An 18,742-nucleotide genomic window follows, 5' to 3' on the forward strand; every position below is an offset into this window, starting at 1 on the left:
ACATGTGCTTGTACATGTGTACGGAATCATAAAATGGCCCAATACAATATAACCTCAGCCTATCACTTTAATCATGCACCAAATACCAATATAAAATCTTACCAGTACAATGGAAAATTTGTATCCACTATGCACCACATCCACTGAGATACCCAATGTAAGATAAAAGGTGACTATTCACAGGTCTTGTTGATACCACACAAATACCAAGGGCATGAGGGATCCACTTGTCTCTGCCCTGGTTTTCTTCACTTGCAACTCAATAAAAACATGCATTAGTTTAAAGATTTGTTAGAGAGAATCTGTTTTGCACTGTGGGGTCACTGTGGTGAACAACAGAAAGAGCTAAGGCAAAGACGATGACTTAGAACAGGAACTTTTTTTTTTAAGGGAAAACACTAAGACTAGTTCAAATGCCAAGATGAAAATTTATTTATTTGCCTTACTTTCAGAATATCTTGAGTTTCATTCCACTTGTTTGTCCACTCTTTGGTCAGTTCTTGCACCTATGAAAGAAAACAAATACTGAAAAAAATCTCATCCTTAATGCATTCTCACAGAAGAACTAAGTATTGGTGCAATTCTTTGAGAAGTTTAATAGTTTAACATTTAGAAGAACATTGTTGCTCCTGCAATAAGTTGCCATACCTACAACACCTCTCCCTCAAAACACAAAATTCTTATTTACGGCATAAAATGGTTCATTCAGGGATGGCCACACCAAATAATGGGTTTTCAAAGAAATATGGAATTATTCCATAAAGTGCTTCAGCAGTACTACGAAGTTCACTGCCACAGATCGATCCCTTAGGTATAACAGGACAGTTCCCTTCCTATGACACAGGCTAAACTTCCCTCCAGAGGATGGCATGCAGAGGAAGAGGCAGACCAGCAGCCTTCAGGAGAGAACCAGAGCAAAGTTTGCCGTAACTTAGAAACCACACACTTCATTGACATCAGCACAGAAGTGAGAAGATGCTTGCACAAGCATTATAGACATCGGCAGCTCTGGGTATAGAATCATAAAATCATTTAGGTTAGAAAGGACCTTAAGATCTTAATCCAGCTGTTTAACCCAGCACTGCCAAGCCCACCACTAAACCACATCCCTCCTAAGCGCTACATCTACACATCTTTTACATACCTCAATGACTTCCCTAGGCAGCCTGTTCCAACATTTGACAACTGTTTCCATGAAGAAATTTTTCCTAATACCAAATCTAAGCCTCCACTGCACTGCAATTTGAGGCTGCTTCCTCTTGTCCTATCACTTGTTAGTTGGGAGAAGACTGACCCCCACCTCCCTACAAGCCTCCTTTCAGGGAGCTGTAGAGAGCAGTAAGATTCCTCCTGAGTCTCCTTTTCTCCAGGCTGAGCCTCCACAGCACCCTCAGCTGCTCCTCATCAGACCGGTGCTTAAGACGCTTCACTAGCTTTGTCGTTCTTCTCTGGACTCACTCCAGCACCTCAGTGTCCTTCCTGAATTGAGGAGCCCAGAAGTGGACACAGGACTCAAGGTGTGAGTACACAGGACTCACCAGTGATGAGTACAGGAGAAGAATCACTTCCCTAGTCCCATTGGCCACACTATTCCTGATACAAGCCAGAATGCCATTGGCCTTCTTGGCCCCCTGGGCACACTCTGGCTCATGTTCAGCCACTGCTGACCAGCACCCCCCCCACGTCCTCTACCACTGGGCCACTTTCCACTCACTCTGCCCCCAGCCTGGAGCACTGCAGGGGTTGTGGTGACTCAAGGGCAGGATGTACCTGGCACTTTGCCTTGTTGAACCTCAGACCACTGGCCTTGACCCTTTAATCCAGCCTGTCCAGATCCCTCTGCAGAGCATTCCTACTCTCCAACAGATCAACACTTCCACTCAACTCAGTGTAGTCTGCAAACTCACTGAAGGTGCACTCAATCCTCTTGTCCAGGTCATTGATAAAGATACGAAACAGGACTGGGCCCAAAACTGAGCCCCAGGGAACACCACTGGTGACTGGTTGCCAAATATATTTAATTCCATTCACCATAACTCCAGCAAACAGTGCACCCATCCCAGCCCTGAGCAGACAGTTCCTCCACAGAATCAATGGCTTTACTTATAGTCCAAGTAAACAACATCCACAGCCTTTCCCTCATCCACTAGGCAGGTTACCCTGGCATAGAAGGAAATGAGGTTGGTCAAGCAGGACCTCCTTTCTTAAACCCTCCTGACTGGGCCTGATTCTTCTGGTTGTTCTGTACACACTGAGTGATGGTACTCAAGATGACCCGCTCCATGATCTTCTCCCGAACTGAGGTCAGGCCAACAGAATGGTTAGGATTTGTCCTTCCTTTCCTACTCATCTCATTGTCCACCTCGTACGTTAACTTTCATATAAAACCACTGTAGAAAAAAAGAAATCTTCAATCCAGTTGCTCCAAACATCTCCACATTTGCCACATGCCTACTTTGCTAAGTGTCTTTGCAGGTCAACTGCAAACTAATCCATGAGAACTACAGAAACTTCACTCATCTCTACCTGTATCTGAAGATTTCAACAAAGACAAGTAAGCACACCTTTCAACACACCATTATCACTCATAGTGCTGCCAACTGGAATGTTAAAATAGAATAAATTTTATAAGATTAAAGAAAAACATGAAGATCTACCATAGGTCTATTCACCATATCAGAACAACTTGTATTGCTCAGAAACATTTCATTTTTAATTTCATTTTAAAAATGAAACATTTTTCAATTAAACAATTTGAAATCATTCTTGTATAAGGAAAATCAACTCATTAAAGAAAGTCACCATATACTTGTCAGATAATTTAAATACGGTGATAAAGTCTTTAGATCTGTATAAACAAATTAATTATTGCAGTCATTCAATTATAAAAAGCCATAACTACTGCAATATCCGCTAAGAATTGTCAGTAATTATGTCTATTGTAATTATCATGAATATTAATCACATAACCTTTTAATGAGGCTGACAAAAGATAATAAAATATGCTCGATATACTCCCCACACAGAGAGGCCAACCTTTCTGAGCAAGGCAAGCTGTGGTTACTGTCAGAGTATGCATAACATACTCTAATTAGCGTACAGACAGCAGTTTATATTCCTCAGCTAATCTTAGATAAAAGCTTTTCATTTGTACTCAAAAATAAAACAAAAGATATAAATAAAACAGGATTCTCAAAGCAAGACATTAATTCTCTGACTCTAAAGGTCCAAGTAGCACCACTGTAAATCTTACCATTTAAACCAGCTAAGAAGCCCCCATTTTTTAAAGGCATCATATCTACACTTGATTGGCATCTTCATATTCAGAATTAAATCTTTGCTGCCATGTAGCTGAATAATTCCAAATATCTCCCTCTCGCCTCTTCCACAGTCTGACCAATACTTTTTTTTTTTAAACCAGTTTGCACCTTTAAATGAGAGCACCATTATATCTAAATTCTTTTGGACACTATGAGTTATTTAAACTTCTGGGAACTTTTTCCAGTCTCTACACTTGGCTGGATTATTGAAACAATTTGGTGTGAAGCACACTTTTAAGTGCACCTAGATCTCAGACCCCCTTCAAAAAAAGACATCTAATTAGACACTAAACATATTTGCACACACCGGACTTAAATACTGAAATTTTCTAAAAACCCACAACACAAGTTATTAATCACTTGAAAGCATAGAAGAGTTGACTATTTTCCCCACGAATCTTTACTAGTTTTTCTACACACTGAGTATTTCGTAACTTGCTACTTATTACTGTGATTTAGTGGCTTTTCCCTCTCTAGTCTACCTACAAACATACCTGTTTAGTAAGACAAGCTGGCCTGGGAAAAAACTCTTTTCATGAAATAGAACTGCTATATAAATATCAAAGATATACTTTGTTCTTAGAGATAACGTTATTTTAGTAGGATAACAAATTACAAGTTTACACACTTTTTTTTTTAAAGCATCAAGACAATGCTGTTTAATGGGACAAAAATTAGTTGTGCATAAAAAGAATCCTGAAAATTAACAACACTCCTACATCCAGACTGCCAGCTTTTTTTGTTGTTGTTTAAAAACTGTTTTATGAAATTATAACTTACCCTTGCTTCATTCTGCTGAAGCTTTTCTTCCATACTTAAAGCTGTCGGAGAATCCAAGAGTGCAATCTAAAATTGGAAAAAGTAAACATCAAGTCAAAAAGAAAGAAGAAGAACAATTTCTGGGGGAATCAAGTGAAATGTAATTGTTCAACTTTTTTTGATTCTTTAGAATAAAATCTTTTAAACTTTAATATACTTCATTTTACCTTGAAATACTGTAAAAAGAATAATCAAAATCTTGTCAAAGCAGATATTTTAAATACAAATTGGTTTGAGAGTACTATTTTCACTCACTGTGTACACATATGGTGACACACATGCAGACACTGAAACCAGACACACGTTCATAACATGTAACGCCTCATACATCTTTCTTTATATTTCTGTTAAACATGAAAATTTATTATGCATGAAAAGTTAACCATTTTGCTGTAATATGTATGTATATTGCTTATCTTTAGTAACTATATGTTAATGTAACTGGCCTTAAAAGAGGGAAAACTACTGTACAACACACACACACAAGCAGTACTCATTGTAATATGACCTTCTACACTGAATCCAGCACTATATTTTGGTAATCAATATCTTCAGGTCTACAGAAGCATTTGCAATATAGCATTCTGGGAATACAAAGGAAAACCACAAAAGAAATTATGCAGAGATTTATGTTCTACTGAGCATACATAACACACCATCTGCTGTTTTATCAACCATCACAAATTCAATTAAGTTAAGCAAGTTCTCTGTTGTCTCCCACATAGCCATCTATCACATCCTACAACTGAACCAGATTTATTTTGTGATATCCACTGTTTTACAGCTTGAAACTAGGTCAACGCATTAGATCTTCAAAGGGGTCCATGTTACATCTACTTTGCTAACTCTAAATCAAACCATAATTTGAAAATAAATTAACTTTCCTCTCCTAAAAATATGGGAGAAACATAAGTGTAATCAAGTAATTGAGCTCCATCAAGAATTTTCTAATTATTTATAACAAAGCAGAGCTCTTTGCTTCAATCATCTACAATACCTATTTCTGCTTCCAACTGTGGTCCCATCCCCTTCTTCAGCAAATGTTTTATAGCACAAAATCCAGCTGAGGTATTAGCCTTTATTACAAAAAGTCCATGCTGAACTAACATTTCACATTACACAGCCCTCTAAAATAGAATTAGATAATTCTAGAAATAAATCTGAATTTCAGATACTTCCAAATTGTATTTGCTCAAGTATGAAATCTAGTAGTCCTGAGTGACATTATCTAGAAGAGACAATTGGCCTGAGCCAACTGCATATTCCTTATTGTTAAGCTTGGTTTCACCATCCTGGGAACACAGGAGAAACTAAACCTAACTGAGCCTGTGCAGCAAATGTTTATAGCAGCTTATATTGACAGAGCAAAAAAAGATAATCATGCAAAAGGGAAGCACAGATTTGTGTTTTCTTACACCATTTTTACCTATTTAGCATGTTATGTGCCTTCTAATGGACTCTGCAGCCAAACACAAATAAAATGTATTGTTCAAACCCATCCATACTCCTACATTTTTATATTTATGCATCTTAAATACTTGAAACCTTCTATTTATTTTAAGGTACTACATAAAGTACCTCTTCAGTTCATCAAGTTAGACCAAGGAAACATGTCTCAGCTCAGTCTCCTTATGCTGTGGTGACTACCTGTTCCACAGCACACTGCAATCAAGTTTTTGGATGACAATTCTTCCTCCCTTATGTTAAAAGAGGTAATCTGCTGGCCATATGGAAACTGATTCAATCAGGAAAATAATATTCATTCATAGCCTCATGGAGCTTGTTTACTCAAATCAATATAATGAAAGATAATTATCCCATTACATTCTAGAAATAGATGTTATAACTCAAGGAAAATTACACATAAATTCCAAGTAAAGCTAACCTGATTCCCCTGAGCAAGCAGGGCTTTTAATCGGGCTATTTCAGCTCTCAGCTCACGGATCAGTTTGACATTGGGATCCTCATTAATAGTAGGCTTGTTGATGATGTTTTTGGCTCTATTTGCATAGCGAAGTGTACTTAAAGTCTCACCGTAATTGACATCAGCAGGTGAAATAGCTGAGGAGATGAAATCAGAAACAGTTTAACCAGCACCATATGTTTCATGTACTAAAGTTAGTTTATATTTTAAAAGTCAGATAAACTTAATGTGGATAAAGAGACAGGAATAGACGATTAACCAGCATGGCTACAATCTGTTCCAACTCTGCACCCAACTCGACTGCTTTCATGTCACTATAACTCTGCTTATAAGTAAATACTGTATGAGAATAGTGTGTTAGAATAATCAGGTCTAACAATCAAGTGTTGCAAAGAAATCTTGCTGTCAATCTATTGAACATTTCTCTGGTAAGCATAAATGTCCTATATGAATACTTCACAGGCTTTTCTCTTTTTTACAATACCAATGCGAAAAATGTTGAGTATTTTAAAAGTACCAATATAATCACTGAATGGAAAAAACATTTCATGTAAAACACAGTGAGTTCAGTCATTTTAAAGGGAAATTAAAAAGAAAATTAAACATAAATAAACAGAAAACAGACATGAAAACCAAAACAAGAGCTTCTATAATTTACAAACCTTGCTGTTCTGCTGAGCTGCACACATCTGGCAGCACACAGAACTGTTAACTATCTGATGCATCCAGAGAAACCAATACTATTTTTACAAGCAACCTAACCAGCAAAACCAAAGAACTTTAAATGAAGTGCAAATGCTATTCTTTCCTTAATTTTCCTAACAATATATAGGGTATTCCCAATTAAAAAGATAATGACTGCATCCAAATATATGAGCAAAAACATAGAAGCAAACACCATCCAGAAATGATGAGGGACCAGAAATCTTAATGATCAAACTGAACAAGAGACTCAGAGAATCAGGCAATGAAAACATCCGAAAAAATAATCAAGTAACTAAAATATTCTGTCCTTTCTCATTCTCTCAACAGTAAAAAATATTCTTCTTGTCACAGAGACTCCCTGAATTATGGGAGATGCACCTGGCAACAGACTACATTTCCCCTAGCTCACACCATCACTTCCCTGCTTTATCTACTGTCTCTTCTCCACTACTCAATTATTCTCTTTCTAGAAGGATGTTACAACACGTTATAGAAATATGACAAATCGGAATCGGATGTATTTTTATAACAGCCTTTTCTACAGTTTGAAATGATCTTCCTGCACGTTTTCGTGTTTAGTTACAGAAAAGGCAGGCCAAACTTATCCAGACAGCTTGTCAGGCTCTGTTAGGCAATTCAGCCACATTACCAGTAGAGTTACTGCTGGATAAAAGATCAACCATCAGGGCTCTGCCTCACAGAGGTACCACTAATAGATGGGGAAGTAGCTGAAAAAGAAGCTGGGCACTGAAAGCTCACTGTGTTTCTAAAACCTCTCTTCACAATCCTGTGTCAAAAAAAAAAAAGTTACTCAACCATGTAACTGCAAAAAAAGCATCAAGAAGAAAGTTGCCAGCACAGCATTACTTAAACAGCCAGAAAGGCAAAGCTGAGTCTGGTCCAGATCTTCTGTTGGCACTACTATGATTAGCCTGAGGAAAAGAAGTGGCATGGATTCCAAAAACATCCCCGAAGTCATGCAACAAGGAACTGCTATCCAGAGAATTTGACTGTAGCAAAGTGACTGAAGAAACAGAATTTGATGTGATGCATTTTATTCCCTCATTTCTGCTCTCCTACCATTCCCCAAAAGAGGACTGCATCAGTTGAGACCATGTTTCACTTGAGCAGCAAAGCGAGAGAGAAGTTTCAGAGCTGCTCTTCTCTTCACATCCAAGGGGACCAGGACAAGCTTGGCAAGTGGTCCCAAGGGAGGATGAGGTAAAAGTCCAAGTGCAAGGTGCTGCACCTGGGTCAGGGCAATCCCAGACATGAGTACAGACTGCGAGAAGAACTCACTGGGAGGAGCCCTGTGGAGAAGGACTTGGTGATTTCTTTTTGGTGGATGAAAAGCTAGACATGAGCTGGCATTCTGTACTTGCAGCCCAGGAAGCCAACTGCATCCTGGGCTGCATCAAAACCAGTGGGGACAGTAGGTCCAGGGAGGTGATTCTCTCCCTCTACGTTGCCCTTGTGAGACCACATCTGCAGTGCTGCACTCAGATCTGAAGTCCTCAGCACAAGATGTTGACCTGTTGGACTGGGTGCAGATGAGGGCCATGAAGTTGATCAGAAGGATGGGGCACCTCTGTTATGGAGACAGGCTGAGAGAGATGGGGTTGTTCAGCCTGGAGAAGAGAAGGCTCCAGACAGACTTCACTGCACCTTTCAGTACTTAAAGGGGGCTTATAAAAAAGGGGGAGAGCGACTTCTTACATAAGTAGATAGTGATAGGACAAGGAGGAACACCAAAAGAGGTTGCTCAGAGAAGCTGTGGATTCCCCACCCTGGAATTGTTCAAGGCCAGGTTGGATGGGGCTCTAGGCATCCTGGTCTAGCGGAAGGTGTCCCTGCCCATGGCAGGAGAGGTGGAACTAGACTATCTTTAAGATCTATTCCAACACAAACCATTCTGTGATTCCTAAATCTCCAACATCCAGCATCCTCTCTTGCCCTTAAACATCCTCCTGGTTTCACTTGGGGGTTTTGGGAATGGAATTCCCATTTCAATTTATTGACAAACCTGCAATACACGTCATAGGTAGGGTTTTAAACCAAAGGATCCTTACAGAGCATCCTACAGGTAAAAAGGAGAAGCTTGCAATATGACTGATCATAAATAATTAAATTTAGACAAAAAGTTAAAACACCGTGTGCATTCAGTAAAGTAAATAAAAATTACAGACTTCCCCACAGAATGTCAAAAGAGAACAGGCTGTTTCTGCTACTAATGCAACAAAAAGCAACACAGTTTGGAATAGCAAACTGATTCACAAATTAGTACTGACTGGACGCACAAAGCCTTACTTACACTTTAAAGAGTGTAAGTAATGACAGAGTGCTACCAGAAAGCTCAGAAAGAAAGAAACCATTAATATGTGCAAACAATGTTCTGCCTTAACAAAACATTTGGAATCTAAATATTTATAGCCACTCCTATTAAGTACAAACTGTTTATAATGCAAAAAAAGTAATTTAAAAACACTTACTGGCAATCATTATAGTTTTAGAGTTTCCTCCTAGGCTATCTTTCAACAGCCAAGTCAACACAGAGTCCCTGTAAGGCACAAATACTTGCTTCTTCTTTGAAAGTGGATTTGTTGCATCCTGAGATAAATCAGCTGTGATGTGGAGATAGAAAAAAAGCAATTACGTATTTTTATTCATTTTCAAAACCAGTATGTGTTAGGCCACTATTTGTGTAAGTAAATAAACAGAAGGGTATTTCATGACTAAAAAAACCTCAAGACAGACAAGCACAAAAACTGGAGACTCACCTAAGGCAGAAATTACATTTCCCAGAGTAACTAGAGATTTGTTAATATTCCCTCCTTCCTTTAATCTAACCCCTGTAGCACCAGTGGCATCTGCTCTCTCACTTCCAGCAAGATCTACCAAATGAATCTTGCTAACAGTTTCACAAGGCATTTCAGAATCAAATTGAGCCTACAGAAAAAAACCAAACAAACAAACAAAGAAAAGTATGTTAAGCTATGAAATGCTGCAATTTTACTAAATCCAATTAAGTGGCCTTTTTCATGACACAACTGATTTTAACTTATTTACAATAGCAGAGCTTCAGAAGACAGGTGTATTAGAGGTGCCAGAGAAAGGCATTTGATAATGAATTGCTGTGTAACTTCCATATTATTTCTTTAAATTGTAATATTTGCAACTTTCTAGCCACTTACAGACAAGCAGTGACACTGAGTTGGAATTTACATGATGCACAGTGAACATGTGCTGCATTCATTTCATTAAGCCTGTAACATTTATATTCATATTTAGCTTTCAACAAGTTATAGCATGAACAGACATTTACACTCCATTTCTTCTCCACCTCCAATTGAGTGACAATTGCAATTTTTTATGTTTTAACTGAGGTTTCCTCCCAATTTTTTATCTCATTTCAGACAAATCAACTCAGATAGCCCTGTTTCAAATGTCCTTCTACTTTTGCAGTACAACAATAGAACAAAACCTTCTGCTGCCTGCCTCTCATCCTCTTCTGAAAGCTTTGCAATAAGCAACTCATCATTAGTGAACAGAGGGTGCATGGGAGTGTGTGTGTGTGTTGTGCGTTTGGGTGGAGACAGGGAAAGTTCTGACAGGAGAGGGAACCGCTTCTATGCTGCGTTCTCTGCATCTAGCAGGTTATCCATGGACTGTCTAAAAAGCACACCCAAAAACAATGATGAAGAGTAGGAGTCATTGAAAAGGAGTTTACTACATATTAACAAAAAGATCACCATGCTCTGAGGAAATGTGTCAGATCTCTCCAGGGAGTTTCGTTTTGTTTTGTTACCTGAGTGAAGTTGATTGTGAAAATGGCATGAGACCTGCTACTGACATCATTCATTCCAGTTGCAGCCGTTGTCCTATTTATATTTCCTGCTTCCATAAGTTCCTCTACATCAGTATAATTTTGCACTAAATGCTTAGACAAGTCTAAAGAAAAGCAGAGTGTTACAGTGTGCTCATACATGTACTTGATTTTACTCTACAAAAAGATTCAAATTACCCTCACTACTGCAAAATATTGCTCCAATTGTCACTTAAGGAAAGAAATGAGGCCTTATGTGAACAGCAGACAACTCACACATTTACAGTAAATAAGAAAAAAATATGCAATCTTACTAAATTATTTAGTACAATAACATAAGCATAATCCCTCAAGAGACATGAACCTTCCCTGGTAGAGAACAGAATAAGACAATTAGATCCTAATAGGTTCCTAAACATTTAATATTTATAAATTATAGTCAACAAACTATTAAAACCAATTGCATCTCTTAACACTATTTTAAAATGTTATAAATTTATAGGTAAAAAACCAACATAATAATATTAGAATTGCGAAAGCAAGTAGAGATGCAAAATGAGAGGCTATTCCTTTCATGCTTTTTACCAAATCAAAGCACTGTATTGATCATCATTTGTATTTTAAAAGATAAAATGTCCTATGCAATTAGACATCACACTTTAGGATATATGAAGGTAATAAAATATCCAGCGTAGAACACTGAAAGTGTTTTTACCCTCAACATATGGCCCTTCTTTTGGATGTTCTCGTATTCGTAAATTATTAGTTTTTGATGACTTCCTTCTGAGAAGATCTCTCACACGTTCATTATAAATTTCCAGATAACTGAAAGAGAAAGAATAAAAAGCCACTGACTGATTCAAGAGTCTTTAAAAAAGGAAACTCACGTGAACACTGTGTTTGAAGGCAAGATGTTTGGAGAAAGAAAACAGATCCAAAGTTGGCTTAAGATAGAAATGACTACAACTTATTATATCATATAGAAAAAAGCCAAAAAAGCAAGAAGCAAGTGGAAAGGAAGCAGACATCAGCAAGATCAAGATCTCCTAATGTCAGCCTGAAATAAAGGGTAAAAATAAGGAAGATGTTGTCCAGTAGAAAAGACATTTTCACTGTCATTTAAATGAAGCAAAATGCTCAGCTCTTGGGTTGAAGTTACAAGTGCTGTGCATTTGGACTATGACTGCCAACAAAAAACAATTATAGGACTGAGGCCAGGCGTAGAAAATTATTTTTGAAGAACACACGCTTTTCTCAGAGATAAAGTGAAACAGGGTGGTTGTAACTGAAATAAGTTTGATAACTTGGGAACTGCTAACACGCCAAGACCTACCTGACTTCTGTTCGAAAGGATGCCTCATTCCGCTTTGTTTTTTCACTTATTTTGCTGAACAATCCTTCACAAATTCGAGGTATCAAACCTGCATCACCCTGCAACAACAACCACACTTATTTCCAAGGTCATATATGCATGCACAATATATTCTGGAAAAGTAAAACCCAAGGTCACTAGTTGAGAGTCTCAGCATCCAGAAAAAGGGGAAAAAATCAAAACTTTTCAGCAAATACTCTCTTGCCTTTTATTTAATTGCAGTCAGCTTGCCACTTTAACACTTGTGTGTGCAGAATATATACACTAGCTCCATTTCTTTGCTATTGCAATGTTTTGTCCCTCTCATTCAGTTTGAATAATCCAAAACCATCTTAAGGCAGAAACTGGCTCCTCATAGCAACACATGAACTACCTTATCTCACTAAGAGAAAGATAAGTCCTGCTTCTCTGTGGACTTGGCAACAACTGCAGAGAATGGGACAAGAGCCATATACATGAGCCATTTTCATTCAACACCCCCATCCCCAGCTCACAGCCCTTCCTGTCTTGAAAGATGCAGCAGATCCTCTGGATAAATTAGTACACACCAACAAAATTTAACCTACATTCACTGTATCCCACAATGTTGCTAAATTAAATTTGATATTTAACTTCTGAATGTTTGACTCTGCAGTTAAAGAGGGGTTTTTTATCCATGAAGTGCTCGGTTGGTTTAAGAAAGCAATCTGAAAAAACCTATTTCTTCTCACAGCTCCCTACAGACTGTGGTTTACTAGCAGGGTTGCAACTATCCATTATGGGGTCCTTGCCACTTCAACTAACACAGTAGCAGCAGGATGTCAGCTTCTTGGTTAAGCTGGCACTGGAGAATTCAGCCTCCTCCCAGTGAGGCTGCTGCTCCACCACTGACGTCAAACACATCAGACTGCAGGCAGCAGCTACCACTGAGATACCCAGAGACTTAGCATGGAGCTCTCCTCTTCCCATTGCTCCAGGGAGTGCCCTTTCCAGCCAAACAGTAAGCTACAAGGCTTTTCCCCAGCAACAGAGAGGAGCAGCAGAGGGCCATGCAGCTTTGGTCTCATCTGACAAGAGGCCACATGCTCCCACTTGCCCCATTCCTACCAAGTCTGATGAGGTAGATAACCAACTACCTGCTGAGCATACCTCATTCCCATCACTTCAGGATGGCCGCAGCTACTCCTTCAGAGCCACGGCTCCCAGGAATAAAGGGAGAGGACATATACATACACATGAGCTTTGGGCTCAGAGCTCTAGGCTCAGAAGCAGCTTACAAAACAGTCTGTCAGATACAATTTGCCTGCAGTCTAAAAATGCGTAAGAGATCTGATGTGATGGACTAATTCTAATTCTATTCACTGCTGAGGCAAGAAATGCTCTTGTGCCTTGAGTCAGGGGCCTTGTAATTAAGCAGGTGACAAATTAGGACAAACCAGAACAAACATCCAACTTGAACACAGCTCAGGGACTCCAGGCATCTAAGAATTTGCCTGGTGGGATTCTACAGGTAAGTGGCAGCAGGACAACACGAAGTCAGTGGACTCCCCTGCACCAGACTCTGACAGGGCAAGTGTTCCTTGGGCAAAGATTTCTCTTCTACTTGGACCTCCACATGAAATCCAACCCTTTTTGCCAAAGTTCGCTCCAGTCTGCTCCCACACTAGTCCCTCTGTCCTCATTCTCTGTCCCAGTAAACATCTTCCAGGTGCCATCTCTGAGCTCCTCTTCCTCTTTCCTTTGCCTAGATATAATTCCCAATTATCATTCAGTCACTTCTTTTTTTAATCATACTCTACCACTCCATTTTGCCCTTTTCCAACTTCTTCCTTCTTTAATCAGAGCCTCGCTGTCCTTCTCAAACCAGCCTTCATTCTTTGAAATAATAATATCTTCTCTCCTCCTCTCATACCTAGCTGTTCAGATGACAGCACCTTGGGTTAAAATAAAAAAAACAACTCCTAGATAAAGGGAGAAACTTGCAGAATAATCAGTTTTTTCTTTTGAGACAGTTGCCTTTGGCAACAGAGGAGCAGCCTTTCCCCATATGTATCAATTATCAATCTCTACTTCCAGGTAAAGTTTCAGGGGTCGGTGTTGGAAATTCCCACATATGTTTTATTTTAATTTTTTTTAAACACAGGAAGAGGAAAAAGACTTTTCTTTCATCTCATGCTTGGAAACACCTGAATAGTTTTAATTAAAGCTTAAGGAAAAATACATGAAAGATCTATCACAAAGTTTTAGGCAAATCATTAGTGCCTGACATAGTTTAGCAACTGCTTAAAATATGAAGTACTAGCTCTAATTGAGTAACTTCAACCATAGCAATATAGTGATGAGAAATGAAGAACACACAGTTCCCAGAATATTGTATCAGTAAAAGGTACAACTTATAGAATGTACGCTCTTTATTAGAAACTATATTTAAACATTTTCTCCATTTTCACCTCCTATATCTCCAAGGCAGGATCAACTACATCTTAAACTTTTTTTCTTTCTGAGCTACAGAGTTTCCAGACATGGAAATCGGGAGAACCAAAATAGGTAGTTCATCCAGAGTTGTATTTTCCCATTAAAAGCCTGTTCTCCTTCTGTGCTACCTAACTAGAAAACTCTTACTGCAGTTTAAATGTACTGGTTTTTACCAATCTACCTTGACCATAGGGAACAAACTATTCCCTTCCTTTCTGCAGCAGCCTTTCATGTCTTGGGAGACTTTTATTCCCTCATAGTCTTCCCTTCTCTGCATACACAGGTCTGACTTTCCTGATAGATCATATTTTATAGATCTCTGTTCATTTCAGTATCTCTGCTCAAGAGATATGTAGACCCGTTAGAATAACTCTTGAAGTGATTACTGCACACAGAATTGCAGGAGAAGCCTCGCAGTACCGACAACAGCAGATATTGAAAGCAAAATGAGAATAGAATCCAGACTTTTTAAAGACTCCAGACTTTTTAAAGAGAAGCAGGGAAAAAAAGAATATTTATTTCCAATTCAAGTTTTCTTATAGCCCTGTAGTTTCTCTGACAGGGCCATCAGTTTTCAAGCATTTAACTTGCCAGCTGACTATATTTTATATGCACTCTGTACAAAGTCAGATTAAAGTATTTATGTATCATGGCAAGAAGATTAGACCTTTATTATTGAATAATGTCAAACAAACTTCAGCACCTATTCATTTGCAAAATGTCTTGATGATTACAGTCATTACATATAGTGAGGTAGTCTCATAAAAATGTCACTTTTATAAATTTCTGAAATAGAAATCCACATCTAGGTCATAACATCTTTTGTGGTTACAAAAGTCTATTCTGCTTACGATATTGAAGTTAAATATAAAGCTACTTATTTTGTGGCAACTGAAAGAAAAAGATTTACAGCTAATTTACTCTCCTAAGCTAGAGGAGGTGCAAAGTGCCCAATCTTACTACATTTCAGAAGAGTGATCTATCTAAGGAAGGACAAGTGGCAATATTCCCCTTTTCATTTCTACCAGGAGAAGATACAATATATTTCTTCTCCCAAGGACTAAAGAATGAAACCTGCAGAGGCTGCCTGGCAAACAGGCTTCATCAGTCAGCCTTTTTAAACTGCTCCACTCCCAACGGTTTAGTGTGTTCTCTCTCTCCTTGGACAGTCATGGAGGCATTTGTAAGAAACCACTCCCATCCTTTACTCATAAACTACCAAATACTCCTCCTATCACACCTTCCTCTTCCAGGGTCTTCACTGCAGTGCTCAACAGGGCTTAATCCTTAAAATTAAAACTACTGTATCATCTCATAAGGGTGTGCTGAACTACTCTCATCCCCAGTTTCTGTTCCTCACCTGAAATCCTTCTCTAAACAGGGGTCAAGGACTTATTTTAGTCTTCCATCTCTTCAAAAGAGGTCTAAAAAGCACATCTCTTCAGAAAGAGCTGGTCCTTTATGTTCCCAAAAAATCAGTATCTTTTTTTTTTGTCTTGATCTGGACATAGAAAATCAGCAGTAACATTTGAAATTTTGAGGTTTGTTACTGAACAAAAATTATTGGGTTTTGTCCAAAATAATGAGCATTACTTAAATAGACTTCTTCCAACTGTAATATCTTCCTATAAAAGAAAGATCTTCTAAAGACTCTACTACTAGAAGGTGTGATACATGGGAGTCAGTAGTACACAGACAGCAGTATTAATAATTCCATAAAAACATGCTCCTGCAATAACGTAATATTAATTCACGGTTACAGAATAAAACAACACCTGTTCAGTTGATGTGGGGCAAGCAGTGGACATTGTCTACCTGGAATTCTCCAAGATTTTTGACACGGCACCAGGCAACTGCATTACCAACAACCAAGATCAATTTGATTCCATGGCAAGATGAATGTGAATGAAAGATGCCCTTCTCCTATGGCCTGCTCCTAAAGGAATTGATGCATTATGATCCAGACAAGGGGTCTGTGTGGTGGGTGGGAACTGGTTGACAGGCTGCACCCAGAGGGTGGTGAGAAACAGCTCCTTCTCTAACTGGCAACCTGTCTCGATTGGGGTCCCTTAGGGACCAATTTTGGGTCTGATATATCTTCTTAAATAACCTGTATGATGGGTTCAAGTGTATCCCGACAAAGTTTGACAAGGACACCAAACTGAATGGGGAAGTTGACAGTTCAGAAGGGAGACCCACCCTGCAGGAAGACCTGGATAGGCTGGAATAGTGGGCTAACAAGAATCTTATGAAGTTCAACAAAGACAAATGTAAGGTCTTGCACCTGGGAAAACATAATCCAGGATCTATTGGCTGGGAAGCAGCTCTATAGAGAGGGACCTGGGCATCTTGTGGACAGCAAGTACAATATGAGTGAATAGTGGGGCAAAGAAAGCAAAGAAACCCATGCTGGGTTGCATCAACAAGGGCAGAGATAAAGAAGTCATTATCCCACTCTACTCAGCACTTGTCAGGTCACAACTGAATACTGTGTTCAGCTTTGGTCTCTGCCACACAAAAAAGACGTGGACAGGTTGCAGAGGGTTCAGAGAAGGGTCACAAGGATGACCGAAGGACTGGGAAGCTGCCATGTGAGGAAAGGCTGAGAGAGCTGGTTTGTTGAGCCTTGAGAAGAAAAGGCTCAGGGAAGACCTTATAACCATGTTCCAATATTTAAAGCGTAGCTACAAAGAACATGGGAACTCCCCATTTACAAGGAGTCACATGCAAAAGACCAGTGGTAATGGATACAAGTTACTCTTGGGAAGAATATGATTGAACATGAGAACAATCAGCAATTGAAATAATCACAGAACATGCCAAGTTGGAAGGGACCCACAAAGATCATAATCTCCCCAGAGGAGTGGTGGATTCTCCCACAATAGACATTTGCAAAGTTTGGCTGGACAGGATAATGGGCCATCTTAACTGTGCTTTTGCCAAGACAGGTTGGACCAGATGATCCTTGAGGGCCTTTCAATCTGGTATTCTAAGATTCTAGGAAAATACAACATACCACATTTCCCATCATGGTGTAGGACTTCCCAGATCCAGTCTGTCCATATGCAAAAACACAGGCATTATAACCTTCAAAGGCAGATTTAAGCACATCCATACCAAGATTTTTGAAAACCTAAAAACAAATAAAGTTTTTTAAGTCAATGAAAGCTTGGGGAAAAAAAAATTGTCATCAGTCCAGCGTGACAAATCTTTAACAATACCACAATACAATGGCAAACTCCAGTGATATTTACTATAGGAGAGGAAATTAATACTTCAAAGAAAATATTAAGTCTTACTACCAGATCTACTTTACAGCACTGCAGTAGTTTATTTTTTACTTCTTTTTCTGTCAGAGATCTACTTGCATTCCAAAGAACAAAAAAATGCTTTTTGTATAGCTCCAATTTCTTTCAGCAATCTCAACCACTTCATTCACTTTCCCTTATTGTTAATACCTACTCACATTTTGTATCTTTGCCAACTCTCCATGTTCTGCAATTATGCAGTCCCTTCTCAAAAGGAAACATTTCAGTGATCCTGCCAGTTTCTTTGGTTGGTTGGTTTTGGTTTTTTGCTCTAATCAAGTATAAGAATATGGCCTTCCTTGTATTTCCTTCCTAACTGGCTTTTACATACCAATACTTTTTAGGTTGGAAAACAGGGAAACTCGCTTTCCCTTTCATCAGCTAATCTTTTGCCCTCAACATGTAAAAACTGGTAACAATCCCTCTTCCACATCCCGTAATATGGGACTCTGTACTCACCTATCAGATTCAGCTCTCAGCAGGTGCCCTCACCACCTTCCTCTGCAATACTGGCTCCAATATCCCTTACAGATTCCTGACCTTTCATTATTGTTACCCCTCCTTTTGAACCATACCCCTCCCTGGTCTGCTGAGCAAGGAGCAACACTTGGTGCAGGATTTCTCTCGCAATATAAGTCTGTGTCTCCCAACCTAGACATGATTTTCAAGAATCTCATAGATGCTTCACACAGTTTGGCTACTCATCTGCACTATGTGTGGTTTAAATTAGCCAAGGAGAACAAGCCATTATTAATAGCAAATTGCACACACACAGTATAATCACGCTGCCTCTCCCTGGAAAGAATGCTGGGTAATTTCCTTAATCCCTAATCCTCAATTGCAAACATGCCTTTGGAATACTTCACTTGACCTTCCCTTGAGCAAAGGAGTTCAAATGCTGTAACCAGTTACACTTCTCAAAGAGAAAGAGTATAAAGATCAGCCAAAGCTCCTTTATTCTTTCCCCTCTTTTTCACTATACTCAAGTTGTTACCTCACCATTTGGACCAAGCTTTT

General features: G+C 38.9%; 1 protein-coding gene across 12 annotated transcripts in view; it reads right to left on the reverse strand.

The window, feature by feature from the left end:
- KIF16B (kinesin family member 16B) overlaps positions 1-18,742 on the reverse strand; it is a 143,157-nt gene that overhangs the window by 103,352 nt on the left and 21,063 nt on the right. For all 12 annotated transcript variants that reach the window (XR_003529395.1, XR_003529396.1, XR_003529397.1 and 9 more), the window contains 9 exons: positions 17,434-17,550; positions 11,925-12,022; positions 11,307-11,416; positions 10,574-10,716; positions 9,546-9,714; positions 9,258-9,389; positions 6,025-6,200; positions 4,101-4,166; positions 447-506 (listed from right to left, as the gene is read on the reverse strand). Coding sequence is in view for 9 of the 12 variants with exons in the window: in XM_027653822.1 (XP_027509623.1) it covers positions 447-506; positions 4,101-4,166; positions 6,025-6,200; positions 9,258-9,389; positions 9,546-9,714; positions 10,574-10,716; positions 11,307-11,416; positions 11,925-12,022; positions 17,434-17,550 (1,071 nt within the window). In the remaining 3 variants the exon portion in view is untranslated. The remainder of the gene's footprint in view (positions 1-446; positions 507-4,100; positions 4,167-6,024; positions 6,201-9,257; positions 9,390-9,545; positions 9,715-10,573; positions 10,717-11,306; positions 11,417-11,924; positions 12,023-17,433; positions 17,551-18,742) is intronic.

This window comes from Corapipo altera, unplaced genomic scaffold (genome assembly GCF_003945725.1).
Source record: "Corapipo altera isolate COAL_440 unplaced genomic scaffold, ASM394572v1 70, whole genome shotgun sequence".
In the NCBI taxonomy this organism is placed as follows: Eukaryota; Metazoa; Chordata; class Aves; order Passeriformes; family Pipridae; genus Corapipo; species Corapipo altera.